The sequence below is a fragment of the Chiloscyllium punctatum genome, chromosome 15 (assembly GCF_047496795.1).
Source record: "Chiloscyllium punctatum isolate Juve2018m chromosome 15, sChiPun1.3, whole genome shotgun sequence".
Classification (NCBI taxonomy): Eukaryota; Metazoa; Chordata; class Chondrichthyes; order Orectolobiformes; family Hemiscylliidae; genus Chiloscyllium; species Chiloscyllium punctatum.
In genome coordinates, this window is record NC_092753.1 from 32,713,615 (window position 1) to 32,728,306 (window position 14,692).

General features: G+C 41.9%; 1 protein-coding gene across 6 annotated transcripts in view; it reads left to right on the forward strand.

Moving 5' to 3' along the window:
• cnksr2a (connector enhancer of kinase suppressor of Ras 2a) overlaps nt 1–14,692 on the forward strand; it is a 496,755-nt gene that overhangs the window by 430,991 nt on the left and 51,072 nt on the right. For all 6 annotated transcript variants that reach the window (XM_072584887.1, XM_072584893.1, XM_072584891.1 and 3 more), the window contains one exon: nt 172–682. In XM_072584887.1, the coding sequence (XP_072440988.1) occupies nt 172–682 (511 nt within the window). The remainder of the gene's footprint in view (nt 1–171; nt 683–14,692) is intronic.

Here is a 14,692-nt window from a genome sequence, read left to right on the forward strand (position 1 = left end):
CAAATAATTAAGTGGTGATGAACCAAACAGTAGCATGTTCAAACAATTGGGAGGTTATTAATACTAAACTGAAAAATGAAAGCAGTTTTCAAGATGTGAGCGGTGTCCTTATCCTGAACATTTTAATGCACCATTAATATTTGATATTGATCATTTTGTCATTATTTTAAGGTGAACTGTGCTAGTCCATACCTCGAACCTAAGCATAATAGACTGTCGTCTACGGAAACCTCTCATTCTCATTCATCCCATGAAGAATTCCGACCAGAACCTGCAGGAGGTACTGAGTCCCCCCTTCGTAAACCAGGGGCTTGGGAACGGCGTTCATGGCAGGATCTAATAGAAACTCCACTGACCAGTTCAGGGCTGCACTATCTCCAGACACTTCCTCTTGAGGATTCTGTGTTTTGTGAAGCAGGCTTACCAACACCAGAACATCGGAGGCAGTCAACTTTGCCAGCTCAAAGGTGCCAGATCCAGGATCACTATGGACCCTTCCCATTGGCAGAGGGAGAACGATGGCCAGGAATAAGTGGTGGTGGGGGTAAACCACGCAGTTTCACTCTACCTCGAGATGGTGGATTCAGTCATCCCTGTCAAAACTCCACAATCTGTGTCCCCGGAGTTCAGCCCGAATTGGCTCAGAAACAAGAAATCACAGAAGAAAAGCAAGAGGAAAATGGTAAGGAGCATGTACATTCTTTAACAGTTCACATTAAAAAGAAACACAATTCTTTGAATCGCAACTTCTGTTCTAATTTTAAACAGTACAGGGTTTTAAATTATGGAAATTTCAGCTAAAGTGTAGTCTTTAAAGAAAGAAAGATTAAGTTGGATGCTCAATCAGCAAAGAAGCTGACAGGTGAAATTCAGGATTGTAATTTCATTGCATTGAGCGACAAAATCAGATGAAGTAGTTTGCTTCCTCCACTCACACTGACATATTTTAAAGAAAAAGCATTGAAAACCCCTTCTAGCAATTTTACAATTCAGCTACACACAATCATTACAAAGCATTCTTTTATGAGACCTTCAATAGAGCCTGATGGCTAATATGGAGTAATTCAGACAATAATAGGCACATCGTGGCTAATATGGGATAATTCAGACAATAATAGACACATTAATTTAATTATGTCTTCAAAACATTGAGGATAAATCAGCATAATTCAAAATGTACAGCCATAGTCCATGTGGTGAGGCTTGAGATTGAAAGTATTGTCCACTCGTGTATTTATATGATTTCTGTGTTTTGTACATGCCTCTATCAACATGAGCACTCTAGAAAAGCTGGCAAACATGGAGGACTCTCTAAAGTACAGTGCTGTGAAGGCATATGTTCGCTGAAGCATATAATTATTGTGACTCTACTTCTTAATGGTAAGGCTCTGAAATTGCTGTAATGAGCTGTAACAGATGCCTTCACAAGTGAAGTCGATTCAATAACTTGTAAGCATCAAGTGTGGAAGTATTTACGTTGTCTTGGTTTTACCCATCCTTTATAGAGTCATACAGCATAGTAACAGGCCTTTCAGCCCACCATGTCTATGCTAAAGGACAAACAGCAAATCAAACTAATCCCATTTACCTGCTTTTGGTCCATTGCCCACTATACCCTGGCATTTTAAGAACTCATTCAAATGCTTCTTAAATGTTGCGAAAGTATCTGCCTCTGCCGCCCTCTCAGGCAACACACTCCATATTTCTACCACATTCTGGGTGAAAAAAATTCTTTCTCACATCTCATCTTAACCACTCACTCCTCACCTGAAGCTCATGCCCTCTAGTCTTAGACACGTTTGAGATGGGGAAAAGATTCTAACAATCTCTTTTGTAAATACCTCTCATAATTGTATATACCTTATAAAGTCTCTCCCTCCCCCCCGCCCCCCCCCCCACCTCAGGCCCCTCTGCTATGATGAAAATAAACCTAGCCTATCCAGTCTCTTCTCATAACTGAGACTTTTCATTGCATGTCACGTGCTAGTCAATCTCCTTTGCATCTTCTCCAGTGCAATCACTTCCCTCTGATAGTGTGGCGACCAGGATCACACACAACTTAGCTGATGTTTGATAAAGTTGTAACAAGACTTCCTTGCTCCTATATTCTATGCCTGGGTAATGAAGGTAAATATCTCATATGCCTTCTTCACCATTCTGTCCCCCTGTGCTGACACCTTAAGGGATTTATGGACTTGTACACAAAGGTCCCTCAGTATTCCTTAGGGACCTACCATTCATTGTATATGTGTTTTCCTTATTAGACCTTTCAAAATGCATCACCTTGTACTTAACAGAATTAAATTCTATCTGTCGAATTTACCAGCTGATCATTCAGACTGAGCTTATCCTGCTCAGTATTAATGACACCACAGTTTTTGTATGATCTGCAAACTTACGAATTAAACCTTCTGCATTCACATTCAAGTCATTAATATAAATAAGAAACAGCAAGGGTCCCAGCACTGATCCCTCCAGTACACCACTGGTTACAGGATTCCATTTACACAAGCCACCCTCCACCATTATCCTTTGCCTCCTATTTGCAAGCCAATTTGGATCCAGTTTGCCAACTTCCCTTGGATCCTGTGGGGATCTGGATTAGCATTCTATGTGGAACCTTGTCAAAGGCTTTACTGAAGTCCATGTAAACCACATCAACTGCACTACCCTCATCAATATATTTAGTCACCTTTTAAAAATACTCAGTTAGTCAGACAGGATCTCCAGCTACAAAATCCTTGCCGACTATCCCTGATAAATCCCAAACTTTACAAGCATTGACTAATCCTAGCCTTCAAAATGTTTTTCCAAAGTTTCCCTATCACTAAACAACAGACCAACTGTACAATAAAACTGAAAGAACTATGGATGCTGGAAATCAGAGACAAAACCAAAAACAGAAATTGCTAGAAAAGCTCAGCAGGTCAGGCAGCACCTGTGAAGCGAAAGATCTGCAGTCCTCACTTTTTCCCTGAGGAGAGAAATCAGAGTGAACGTTTCAACCTGTGTTTTTCCAGCAATTCCTGTCTTTGTTTGGATATCAGACTAACTAGTCTGTTATGACCTGGCTTATCTCTGCTGCCGTTCCTGAACACAGCAACCACATTAGCTATCTTTCAGTCATACGGCATTTCACCTGTAACCAGTGAGGTATGAAATATCTCGAGGCGGGCTCCAGTAATTTCCTCCCTTGCCTTCTATAGCAGCTTGCGGTATATCTCATCATGCTTTGGGGATTTCTGCACCTGCTAAAACATCTAATACCTCCTCCTCATTACTCTTAACACATCCTAGCACCTCACCATCCCAACTGAAATGTTTCTCTCTTCTGTGATGAGAAGTATTCACTGAAGACCTCACTCACATCCACTGGTTCCATGCCATTTACGTGCCACTCGTTAATAAACAATCCTTTTTCCAGCAAAAAAAATGGAGGTTTGATGAATAAAGTGAAAGCAAGTCCTGAGATCCTGATTTCTTTGTTTTGGCATATTTAGGAATCAATCAGATTTTACTGTACAGTTGTAGTAAAATCAGTGAAACTCTGCTTTTTTTATGGTCTGTCTGTGGTCTTTACTGCAGTCAGAGTGGCCAGTCAGGAGAATGTTTCCAACAATTCTGCACCGTCCTGAGACATCCCTGTGAGTGTGGCTTTATACTTTCTGAATTTATGACGTGCCATCTTGAGAGGCATATCGCACCTTGCGTGAAGTGTACAAGTTGCTATCATCAAACATGAGATCCACAATATCCACACTGGATCTTACTTCAGTCCGATGTACTCAAAGTCAAAAATCACACGACATCAGGTTATAGACCAACCGTAAGCTGTCGGAGCCCCTGCTCCTTCCTCAGGCAGCTAGAGAGAGAGATTACATTGGATACAGAACTTATAGTAAAAGATCAAAGCAGCATACAACTTATGCAAATGTACTGAACACATCCAGATGGCTATTCAGTCTTTAATCAGTAAGTATGGAGATGCAGGTTTTGATTGATTAATGTGTAAATCCCAGAATTTCTTTCAAGTCACTGCCCCAAGATAACTTAAGGTTTTATCAGAAGAAAAGTGACATTGCAGGTCAGATAATGCACTTTAGGTGTGAGGTCTTGTTTCGAGTCTGTTTGTGTCTCAATCTGGATTCAGACTGGTTTTACTTCCAAAGTAGGAATTCATAAAATGCCAAATTAACAGACTGTTTACAGATTGTGTGCTTTTTGAAGAAAATAATGTATCTGCAAATACAAATCTGCAAGTGCAAATTTACCTCATAGACTTATGTGTGCGTGAGATAATGAGAGTCCAGAGACAGTATATTCCTGTTAGGGTGAAGGGCAAAGTTGGTAGGTGTAGGGAATGCTGGATAACGAGAGAAATTGAGGTTTTGGTCAAAAATAAGAAGGAAGCATATGAGAGAATAGAGTGCCTCAAAGATCAGCAAGGCGTCCTTTGCGTGGAGTCGCAGGAGATGGGGCAGATACTAAATGAGCATTTTGCATCAGTGTTTACGTGGAAAAGGACATGGAAGATGTAGAATGTATGGAAATAGATGGTGATATCTTGAAAAATGCCCATATTGCAGAGGAGGATGTCTTGAAATGTATAAAAGTGGATAAATCCCCAGGACCTGATCAGGTGTACCCGAGAACTCTATGGGAAGCTAGAGAAGTGATTGCTGGGCCTCTTGCTGAGATCTTTGTATCATTGATAGTCACAGGTGAGGTGCCAGAAGACTGGAGGTTGACTAACATGGTACCACTGTTTAAGAAGGGTGGTAAGGACAAGCCAGGGAACTATAGACCAGTGAGCCTGACGTTGGTGGTGGGCAAGTTGTTGGAGGGAACCCTGAGGGACAGGATGTACATGTATTTGGAAAGGCAAGGACTGATTAGAGATAGTCAACATGGCTTTTTGCATGGGAAATCATGTCTCATAAACTTGATTGAGTTTTTTGATGAAGTAACAAAGACAATTGATGAGGACAGAGTGGTAGACGTGATCTATATGGTCTTCAGTGAGGCATTCGACAAGGTTCCCCATGGGAGACTGATTAGCAAGGTTAGATCTCATGGAATACAGGGAGAACTAGCCATTTGGATACAGAACTGGCTCAAAGGTAGAAGACAGAGTGTGGTGGTGGAGGGTTGTTTTTCAGACTGGAGGCCTGTGACCAGTGGAGTGCCACAAGGATAAGTGCTGGGTGCACTACTTTTCGTAATTTGGATGTGAGCTTAAGAGGTGTAGTTGATAAGTTTGCAGATGATACCAAAATTGAAGAAGTGCTGGACAGCGAAGAAGGTTACCTCGGATTACAAAGTGATCTTGATCAGATGGGCCAATGGGCTGAGAAGTAGCAGATGGAGTTTAATTTAGAGAAATGTGAGGCGCTGCATTTTGGGAAAGCAAATCCTTGCAAGACTTATACACTTAATGGTAAGGTCCTAGGGAGTGTTGCTGAAGAGACAGACCATGGAGTGCAGGTTCATAGCTCCTTGAAAGTGGAGTCGCAGGTAGATAGGATAGTGAAGAAGGCATTTGGTATGCTTTCCTTTATTGGTCAGAATATTGAGTACAGGAGTTGGGAGGTCATGTTGTGGCTGTACAGGACATTGGTTAGGCCACTCTTGGAATATTGCACGTAATTCTGGTCTCCTTTCTATCGGTAGGATGTTGTGAAAGTTGAAAGAGTTCAGAAAAGATTTACAAAGATGTTGCCAGGGTTGGAGGATTTGATCTACCAGGAGGTGCTGAAATTGCATGAATAACTTATAGAGGTTTATAAAATCATGAGGGGCATGGATAGGATAAATAGACAAGGTCTTTTCCCTGGGGGGGGAGGGGGTGGGGGAGGGGGGAGTCCAGAACTAGAGGGCATAGGTTTAGGGTGAGAGGGGAAAGATATAAAAGAGACCTAAGAGGCAACTTTCAAGCAGAGGGTGGTACGTGTATGGAATAGGCTGCCAGAGGAAGTGGTGGAGGCTAGTATAATTGAAACATTTAAAAGGCATTTGGTCGGGTATGACAATAGGAAGGGTTTGGAGGGATATCGGCCAGATGCTGGCAAGTGGGACTAGATTAGGTTGGGATATCTGGTCAGCATGGACGAGTTGGACTGAAGGGTCTGCTTCTGTGCTGTGCACCTCTATGATTCTGTGACTCTAAGATGCTTACAGGTTGAAGTTGGAAGGGCAGAAAGAGAGAGAAAAAATGTTTGCACACAGCTCATTGTTGAACTCTCAATTAGTTCTGAACTGAATTGAACAGCTCAGCTGGAGGGGTGACCAATCGCCTTTCATTATGCAGGTCACTTCTAAAACATGACCACTTGGGCTTGAAGTCTCATCTGATTACATATAAACAAAAAGGCCTCTCAATACCCTTTAATCTCTGTACCAAACCAGTATCGGTATTGGGAGCAGTTACAACCCCCCCCCCCCACCCTCTGAAAAAACCAATGGCATTGTATCCTTGAGAAAAGGACCAGCTTTTCGAACAAACAGGGACCAGCTTTGTGATACTTTCAAGGCAAAGGGACGAATAGAGGAAGAAATTTGGATTGCACCACTTATCATTGTGTTCTGCAGACTACTTTGATTTCCCCAAAAGGCAGGCAGTGCTAGAGGTCCTGAGAAATGAGATGATGCAAGTCAATTTATTTTATTTCCTTTTATTGGTCGAGCCATTAGCAAGAGAAATTGTCCTCCTTTTTTCACACTGCCTCCAGTGCTTGCCCAGCCTATAAAGTTTGAAGGAGGTCTTGTGACACAGTGATCGTGACCCTACCTCTGAGCCAGGATGCCCAGATTTAAGACCCACCCACTCCAGAAGTGTTTAATAACATCTCTGAGCTGGTTGATGAGAAACTATCTGTACAGTTTGATCATGACTTTGTTTGACACATACTCAACTGCTTTTGCTGGATTTGATGACTGCAGATCAGCATCAATTAGACATATTGAGCATTGCTGTTGCTAAAACTCGGAGGTATCTTTCAACTTTAACCTTTGCTTTTCAATGAGTTGTGTTATGATCACAACTAATGTTATTACTGGACAAGTTAGATCCCAGATTGAAACCTGGCTTGGGCAGATCATATAATGGTTTGTTTTAGCTTTAACATCGGTTCTTGCTGAAACCTAAGGCTGCAGGTTTTGCTTTAACAATACAATAGAAGTTTATTAACTGAAGAAATTATGGTAAATTAGAATAAATCAAACTATCCACTTACGACACAAATATAAATATTTATGGTATTTTAAGCCATCGAACACCTCCTCCTCTGTAATATGGACATTTTTCAAGATGTCATTATTTACTTTCCCACATCCATCCTTTTCCACAGTAAACACTGATGCAAAATACTCATTTAGTATCTCCCCCATCTCCTGCGGCTCCACACAAAGGTCGCTTTGCTGATCTTTGAGGGGCCCTATTCTCTCCCAAGTTACTCTTTTGTCCTTAATGCACTTGTAGAATCCCTTTGGATTCTCCTTAACTCTATTTGTCAAAGCTATCTCATGTCCCCGTTTTGCCCTCCTGACTTCCCTCTTAAGTATACACCTACTTCCTTAAGTATAGTCCTACTGCCTTTATACTCTTCTAAGGATTCACTCGATCTATCCTGTCTATACCTTACATATACTTCCTTCTTTTTCCGAACCAAACCCTCAATTTCTTTAGTCATCCAGCATTCCCTTTACCTATCAGCCTTTCCTTTCACCCTAACAGGAATATACTTTCTCTGGATTCTCGTTATCTCATTTCTGAAGGCTTCCTATTTTCCAGCCGTCCCTTTACCTGCAAACATCTGCCCCCAGTCAGCTTTTGAAAGTTCTTGCCTAAAACCATCAAAATTGGCCTTTCTCCAATTTAGAACTTCAACTTTTAGGCCTGATCTATCTTTTTCCATCACCATTTTAAAACTAACAGAATTATGGTCACTGGCCCCAAAGTGCTCCCCCACTGACACCTCAGTCACCTGCCCTGCCTTATTTCCCAAGAATAGGTCACGTTTTGCACCTTCTCTAGTATGTACGTCCACATACTGAATCAGAAAATTCTTTTGTACTAGGTTTCCTCCGGGTGCTCCGGTTTCCTCCCACAGTCCAAAAATGTGCCGGTTAGGTGAATTGGCCAAGTTAAATTGCCCGTAGTGTTAGGTGAAGGGGTAAATGTAGGGGAATGGGTCTGGGTGGGTTGCGCTTCGGCGGGTCGGTGTGGACTTGTTGGGCCGAAGGGCCTGTTTGCACACTGTAAGTAATCTAATCTAATTATTCTCCATCTAAACCTTTAACACTATGACAATCCTAGTCGATGTTTGGAAAGTTACAATCCCCTATCATAACCACCCTATTATTCTTACAGATAACTGAGATCTCCTTAAAATTTGTTTCTCAATTTCCCTCTGACTATTAGGGGGTCTATAATACAATCCCAATAAGATAATAATTCCTTTCTTATTTCTCAGTTCCACCCAAATAATTTACATGGACGTATTTCCAGGAATATTCTTCCTCAGTACAACTGTAATGCTATCCCTTATCAAAAACGCCACTCCCTCTCCTCTCTTGCCTCCCTTTCTGTCTTTCCTGTAGCATTTGTATCCTGGAACATTAAGTTGCCAGTCCTGTCCATCCCTGAGCCATGTTTCTGTAATTGCTATGATACCCCAGTCCCACGTTCCTAATCATGCCCTGAGTTCATCTGCCTTCCCTGTTAGGCCCCTTACTTTGAAATAAATGCAGTTTAATTTATGAGTCCTACCTTGTTCTCTGCTTTGTTCCTGCCTATCCTGAGTGCTTCTTTTCTCGGTTGCACCAGTCTTAGATTGATCTCTTTCCTCACTATCTCCCTGGGTCCCCCCCCCGCACCCCCCACCACCCCCCACCTTACTAGTTTAAATCGTCTCAAGCAGCACAAACAAATCTCCCTACCAGTATATTAGTCCCCTTCTGATTTAGGTGCAATCCATCCTTCTTGTACAGGTTACTTCTACCCCAAAAGTGATTCCAATGATCCAAAAATATGAATCCTACATCAGTTCCTCAGCCATGCATTCATCTGCTCTATCCTCCTATTCCTGCCCTCACTAACTTGTAGCACCAGGAGTTATCCAGATATTACTACTCTCGAGGACCTCCTTTGTAAATTCCTGCCTAACTCTTTATATTGTCCCTTCAGAATCTCAACTTTTTCCTTTCCTGTGCCGTTGGTTCCAATGTGTACAGTGACCTCCTGCTGGCCCCTCTCCCTCCTCAGAACATTCTGCACCCTCTCTGAGACATCCTTGATCCTGACACCAGGGAAGCAACACACCATTCTGATTTTCCGCTGCTGGCCACAGAAACATCTGTTTGTACCTCAAACTAGAGGATCCCCTAACGCAATCTATTGCTTGGAACCCGACATACCTCTCATTGCATTAGAGCCAGTCTCAATATCAGAAACTTGGCTGTTCATGCTACATTCCCCTGAGAATCCATCACCCCCTACATTTTCCAAAGCAGCACACTTGTTTGAAATGGGGATAGCCACAGAAAACTCCTGCACTAGCTACCTACCTCTCTTACCTTTCCTGGAGTTAACCCATCCATGTGACTGTATCTGAGACTTTCCCGCCTGCTATTCATCACAGCCCGTTGCTCTTGTAAGTTCCTCATTGCCTATAACTGTCGCTCCAACCAATCCATTCGATCTGATAAGATTTGCAAACAATAGCATTTATTGCAGATATAATCCTCAGTTAACACGTAAACTCTCCCTAAACTCCCACATCCAACTCTGTTCCATTTTTTAATAGTGTTTTAAGGAGGTTTGCTTATCGGGACTGTTGCATATATTCAGAACAGCATAATTAAGTCTAGTTTGGATAGATTCCCTAGTTCTGTAGGGATTCTTTATTCTGTTCTTTGCAAAGTTATGGTCTGGGGTTGCCTGCTCAAGAATGTTTTGAGTGTTCTGGCCTAGTCCATAACAAAAGAACATTTCTGGGAGATTACATTATTGAATTGTACAAGAGAGTAAATAGCAAAGAAAAGGGAAGACTGGAAAATTTCTTGAAATCAACCTGCAAGAATGAAAACTAATTAATAAATAAATAATAATTAATAAATGGTAAATTTAGAACTGATGTCAGGAATAATATATTTAACAAATAGATGCTTTTATAAAAGCAAAATATTGCAGATATTTCACATCTGAAAGAAAAAAGATTGAAAATGCTGGTTGTACTGGGCAGGTCCGGCAACACCTCTAGTGAAACATTCACATTGTATCTTCCTCCACAGGTGCTGCCAGACCTGCTGAGTATTAATGTAATTACTGTTTTTGTTAGAATATCTTATTGAATAAAATAGAATATCATTTATTGTCAAGTATACTCCAGTACAGAAGTATAGGAGTACAGTGAAAAGATTTTACAATGGCTGCCTTTAATGGTGCCATCTCAGGTACAAGTACCGAGGAACAAGTCTTGGATACAAATAAGGAATAAATGGAAAAGTAATAGCATTACTTACAGTCTCTAAAAAATAAGTTAGGAATAGGATAGTTATAGCATAGTTAAAGGATTGACATCACAGTCCAGTAAAGAATTTCCAATAGCAGCAGCTCAGCACATGGTCTGACCACCAGTGCCAGGCCCCAGTCCAACAACTGTGCCGCTCCACTCCAAGCCTTCAGTCCACTCCATACCCGCACTCAGCTGCACCAAGCGAGGTTGCACTGCTCCAGGACTCGCTTCCCATCATGCTGCATTGAGATTCACTTACCCTCACTCTATACCAGGACTTTCTTCCCCTCACTCTATACCAGGACTCACTTCCCCTCACTCTATACCAGGACTCATTTACCCTCACTCTATACCAGGACTCACTTCCCCTCACTCTATACCAGGACTCATTTACCCTCACTCTATACCAGGACTCACTTCCCCTCACTCTATACCAGGACTCTCTTTCTCTCATACTGCTCCGGGACTCACTTCCCCTCACTCTATACCAGGACTTTCTTCCCCTCACTCTATACCAGGACTCACTTCCCCTCACTCTATACCAGGACTCATTTACCCTCACTCTATACCAGGACTCACTTCCCCTCACTCTATACCAGGACTCTCTTTCTCTCATACTGCTCCGGGCCTCACTTCCCCTCACACTGCTTCAGGGCACGTTTCCCCTCAGGCTGCTCAGGGACTGCTGAAAAAAGAGAAAAGAAAGAAAGGAAAGAGAAAGAACAGGCAGAGCAGAGGAGCTCCAGGAGGAGCATCCTACCTGCCGCCATCTTGCCGGAAGTCCACAAGTTATTGCTGTTTCAGCTACAGGACTATATTGCCGAAGCTTTCACCAAACACCAGAAAACTATCTTCCACGTTTATTTAGTTTTATCTTTGTACTTCTTTGCTAAATGTTGTGGAAAATTATACATTGACAAGACATGCAGCATTTTTAGATTACTTGCAGACTGATGATGATTAGTATGAGCATTGAATTTTTCGGAATCGTATAACTTTGAATCTATAACAGTTGTTCAGCATCATTGTGCTCCTTATATCTGCATTCTGCACATCGGTCCTTTACTAATTCATTTTGATATGAGATATGTATTCCTAAATTTAGCTCATATGTTCCATCTATTCCAAACTCCATTAAAATGCATTTAGAAAACTGTCAGCTAATTCCATGGCAGTTGACAGAAGGATTGACTGTTTAATAATCTCTTCTTTCAGGAACAGTTTAAGTAAAATTGTTAAGAAAGATGAATCATTTTCAGCACATGTTCTTTTGTATTTTTTAAACTGTTTAGGTAGACAATTTGATAATTCTTTGATTCTTTTTCTCGAACTTATTATGACCCTGACAGCAGTTCATTACTACTGTACAGTTTAATTAAAGTCTGTGAGTGACTAAATATTCAGAGCATGTTTTCCCTAGGAACATCATTCAGCCTTTACTAATCTCATTGTTTTATTGGAAGCAGGATGTGTTTTTGTAATGTCTCCATCTGCAATGAACAAAACACTTCAGTGAATTTTAATTAAACTGAAAAGTTGACATTACTGATTGATAATACTTAGCATATATCTTTGCAGTCAATCAACAGCAGAAAATGTTTTCATCCTGAAAAGTCTCTATGTTGTGTCCTGCAATGGTTAAAGCAGGTAATTGCCTCCATATCTCCCTTAATCTTGGGTGAATTCACCAATCCTACACGGGCAGCAAATAGAATGTTTAATGGAACCACAAAATCATTTTTAAAAAAAACCTGAAGACCTGTCTCTTTCTGAACAGGGAACATTAGTTCCTTTTTCTAAAAAAATCTGATATCAAGCCTGTGATTTAAAATCAGAGGTTATTAGCAAGTTAGATGACCTGTTCATATCTTCTGTCTGAGAAGCTAGTCCCTTGTGTTATAACAACCAGAAACACCTTTGAGAACTCGTACTGCTCTCTGTTTTCCAATCCATATTCCATTTTATTGTGATTCCCTTGGCAGGGTGTGGGATTATTAAATTTACCAGGCTATTTACAGCCTCAAAGAGGTATCGATTGAGAAGAGCCTCGGTTGGAGGAGATCATTTCAAACCCAGAGTAATTGTCTGTTTGTTCCAGGTTCTACACCAATGCTGTGTTTAATGATTGCAAGCCAAGGGACTTAGCATGAAAGCTACTCAAAGCATACAGAGATTTTTCTTTTTTGAAGAACCTGAATCATATGAACTATTTTCAACAAGTAGACTGATATTGTTTGGTGTACAGGAGAAATTCTGGTTGAAGAATCTCGTATCTGTGCAGTTAAAGAAATTCACTGGACTTTGTGCTGGTTTTTCTTATTCATGTATGTGAGGTGTTTGTCACAGGCTTGGCTCTGTTGTCCATTCCCATCTACCCCTGAGATGGTAGTGGGAATGGCCTTCTTGAATGAAGAACAAAGAACAATTGTCTTGTATTCTGTTGCTATTCTTCCCAGACCATAGGCCTACTCTCTAATTCAAGAGAGGCAACTGCTGGTGATTTAACCGAAGGCCATCATACCTCAGGTGAGGGGAGAGGATGAGAAGGATAGTCCTTCATGGTGACATCATCCAGTGATGGGAATTGAACCCTCTGTGTTGGTTTCACATTGCTTTGCAAACCAACCATTCAGCTAACTGAACAAAACCAACCCATGTAGCACAGAAACAAGTCAGCACAGGAATAGACGCATTGGCCCACCTGTGCCAATTCCTAGTCATAATTCAGACCTGCTACTTAATGCCCTAATGCCTTTTGTACTCTTCTGTTCACCTCCCATTCATGTGTCTATCAAATATGCCTTAAACATTGCTAACATGCCAGCTTCCACTATCCCCCGACAGTGCGTTCCAGGCACCCAGCACCCTCTGCCTGAATAAGTTTCCCTGCACTTCTTCCCCGAAATGTTCCCACTCTCACCTTGAACCTGTGCCCTCTTCTAATTGACCTTCCCACCCTGGGAAAAAGCATCAATCTATGTGATGAAGAGATGTCCACAGTGCAATTAGGGGCAGAGCTATAGGAGCTTTGACCCAATGACAATGGATTTTCAAGTCACATCGTGTATGACTTTCAGGGCACCTTGCAGGTGATGATGTTCCTTATCCTAGACGGGAGAGGTTGAAGATTTAGGATGTGCTGCAGAAGAAACCTTTGCAAGTTGCTGCAGTGCATCAGGGAGTGCGATACACACTTCAGACAATAGTGGAGGAATTGAATGCTTATAGTGGTGAAGGCTTGGCCACTTCATTCTAGATGAGGTAAATTTTGTTGAAGATTGTTAGAAATGCTCTCATCCAGGCTAGCGGAAAGAATTTCAGCACACATCTGAGTTATATTTTATGGATGGTGAAAAGGTTTTGAGGAGTCAGGAATTGAGTCACTTTCTGCAAGTATATAGCCTGTGACTAGGGCTGTGATCAAGGCGTAGGTGATAGGTGGAGAGATCGACAAAGGGATGTATAATGGTAAGCCAGGGAGAAAGAAAAGCTATTAATGAGGACCATCAGTAGGTAAAAATAGGTTGGCTGTGATGAAAGCAGTCCATGTTTTGACAGGGCCAGAGTGTGAAAAAGGCACTGTTCAGGCCCTAATATTGATCACAGTCCTAGTCACAGCCTTCAGAACTCGATATTGAGTCCTGAAGGCTGCAGGGTCCCCAGGCAGAAAATACGACGCTGTTCCTCCAACTTGTGCTGGGTTTCACTGCAGCAAGTCCGAGACAGAGATGTTGGCCAGGGAACATGAAGGTGTGTTGAAATGGCAGGCAACTGAAAGCTCAGGGTCATTTTTTACAAACAGAACATAGGTGTTCTGCAAAGTGGTTGCCCAGTCCATATTTCATCTCCACAGTCTAAAGGAGATGACATTGTGAGCAGCTAGTATAATAGACTGGATTGAGTGAAGTGTAGCTAAATCACTGCTTCACCTGGGCCTTGGATACTGAGGAGGCAGGAGGCAAACAGGCAAGCAATAAACCTCTTGGAATTGCTCGGGAAGGGGCCTTGGAGGTTTGGGAAGATGTTCAGAATGGAGGAAGAGTGAACCAGAGTGTGCTGGAAGGAGGGAAGGGGTATATGTGTCTGGTGGTGGCATCCTGCTGGAAATGGTGAAAATGGTGACTGATGATCCTTTGGATGTGGATGCTGGTGGGATCAGGGAACCCTACTGCTGTTGT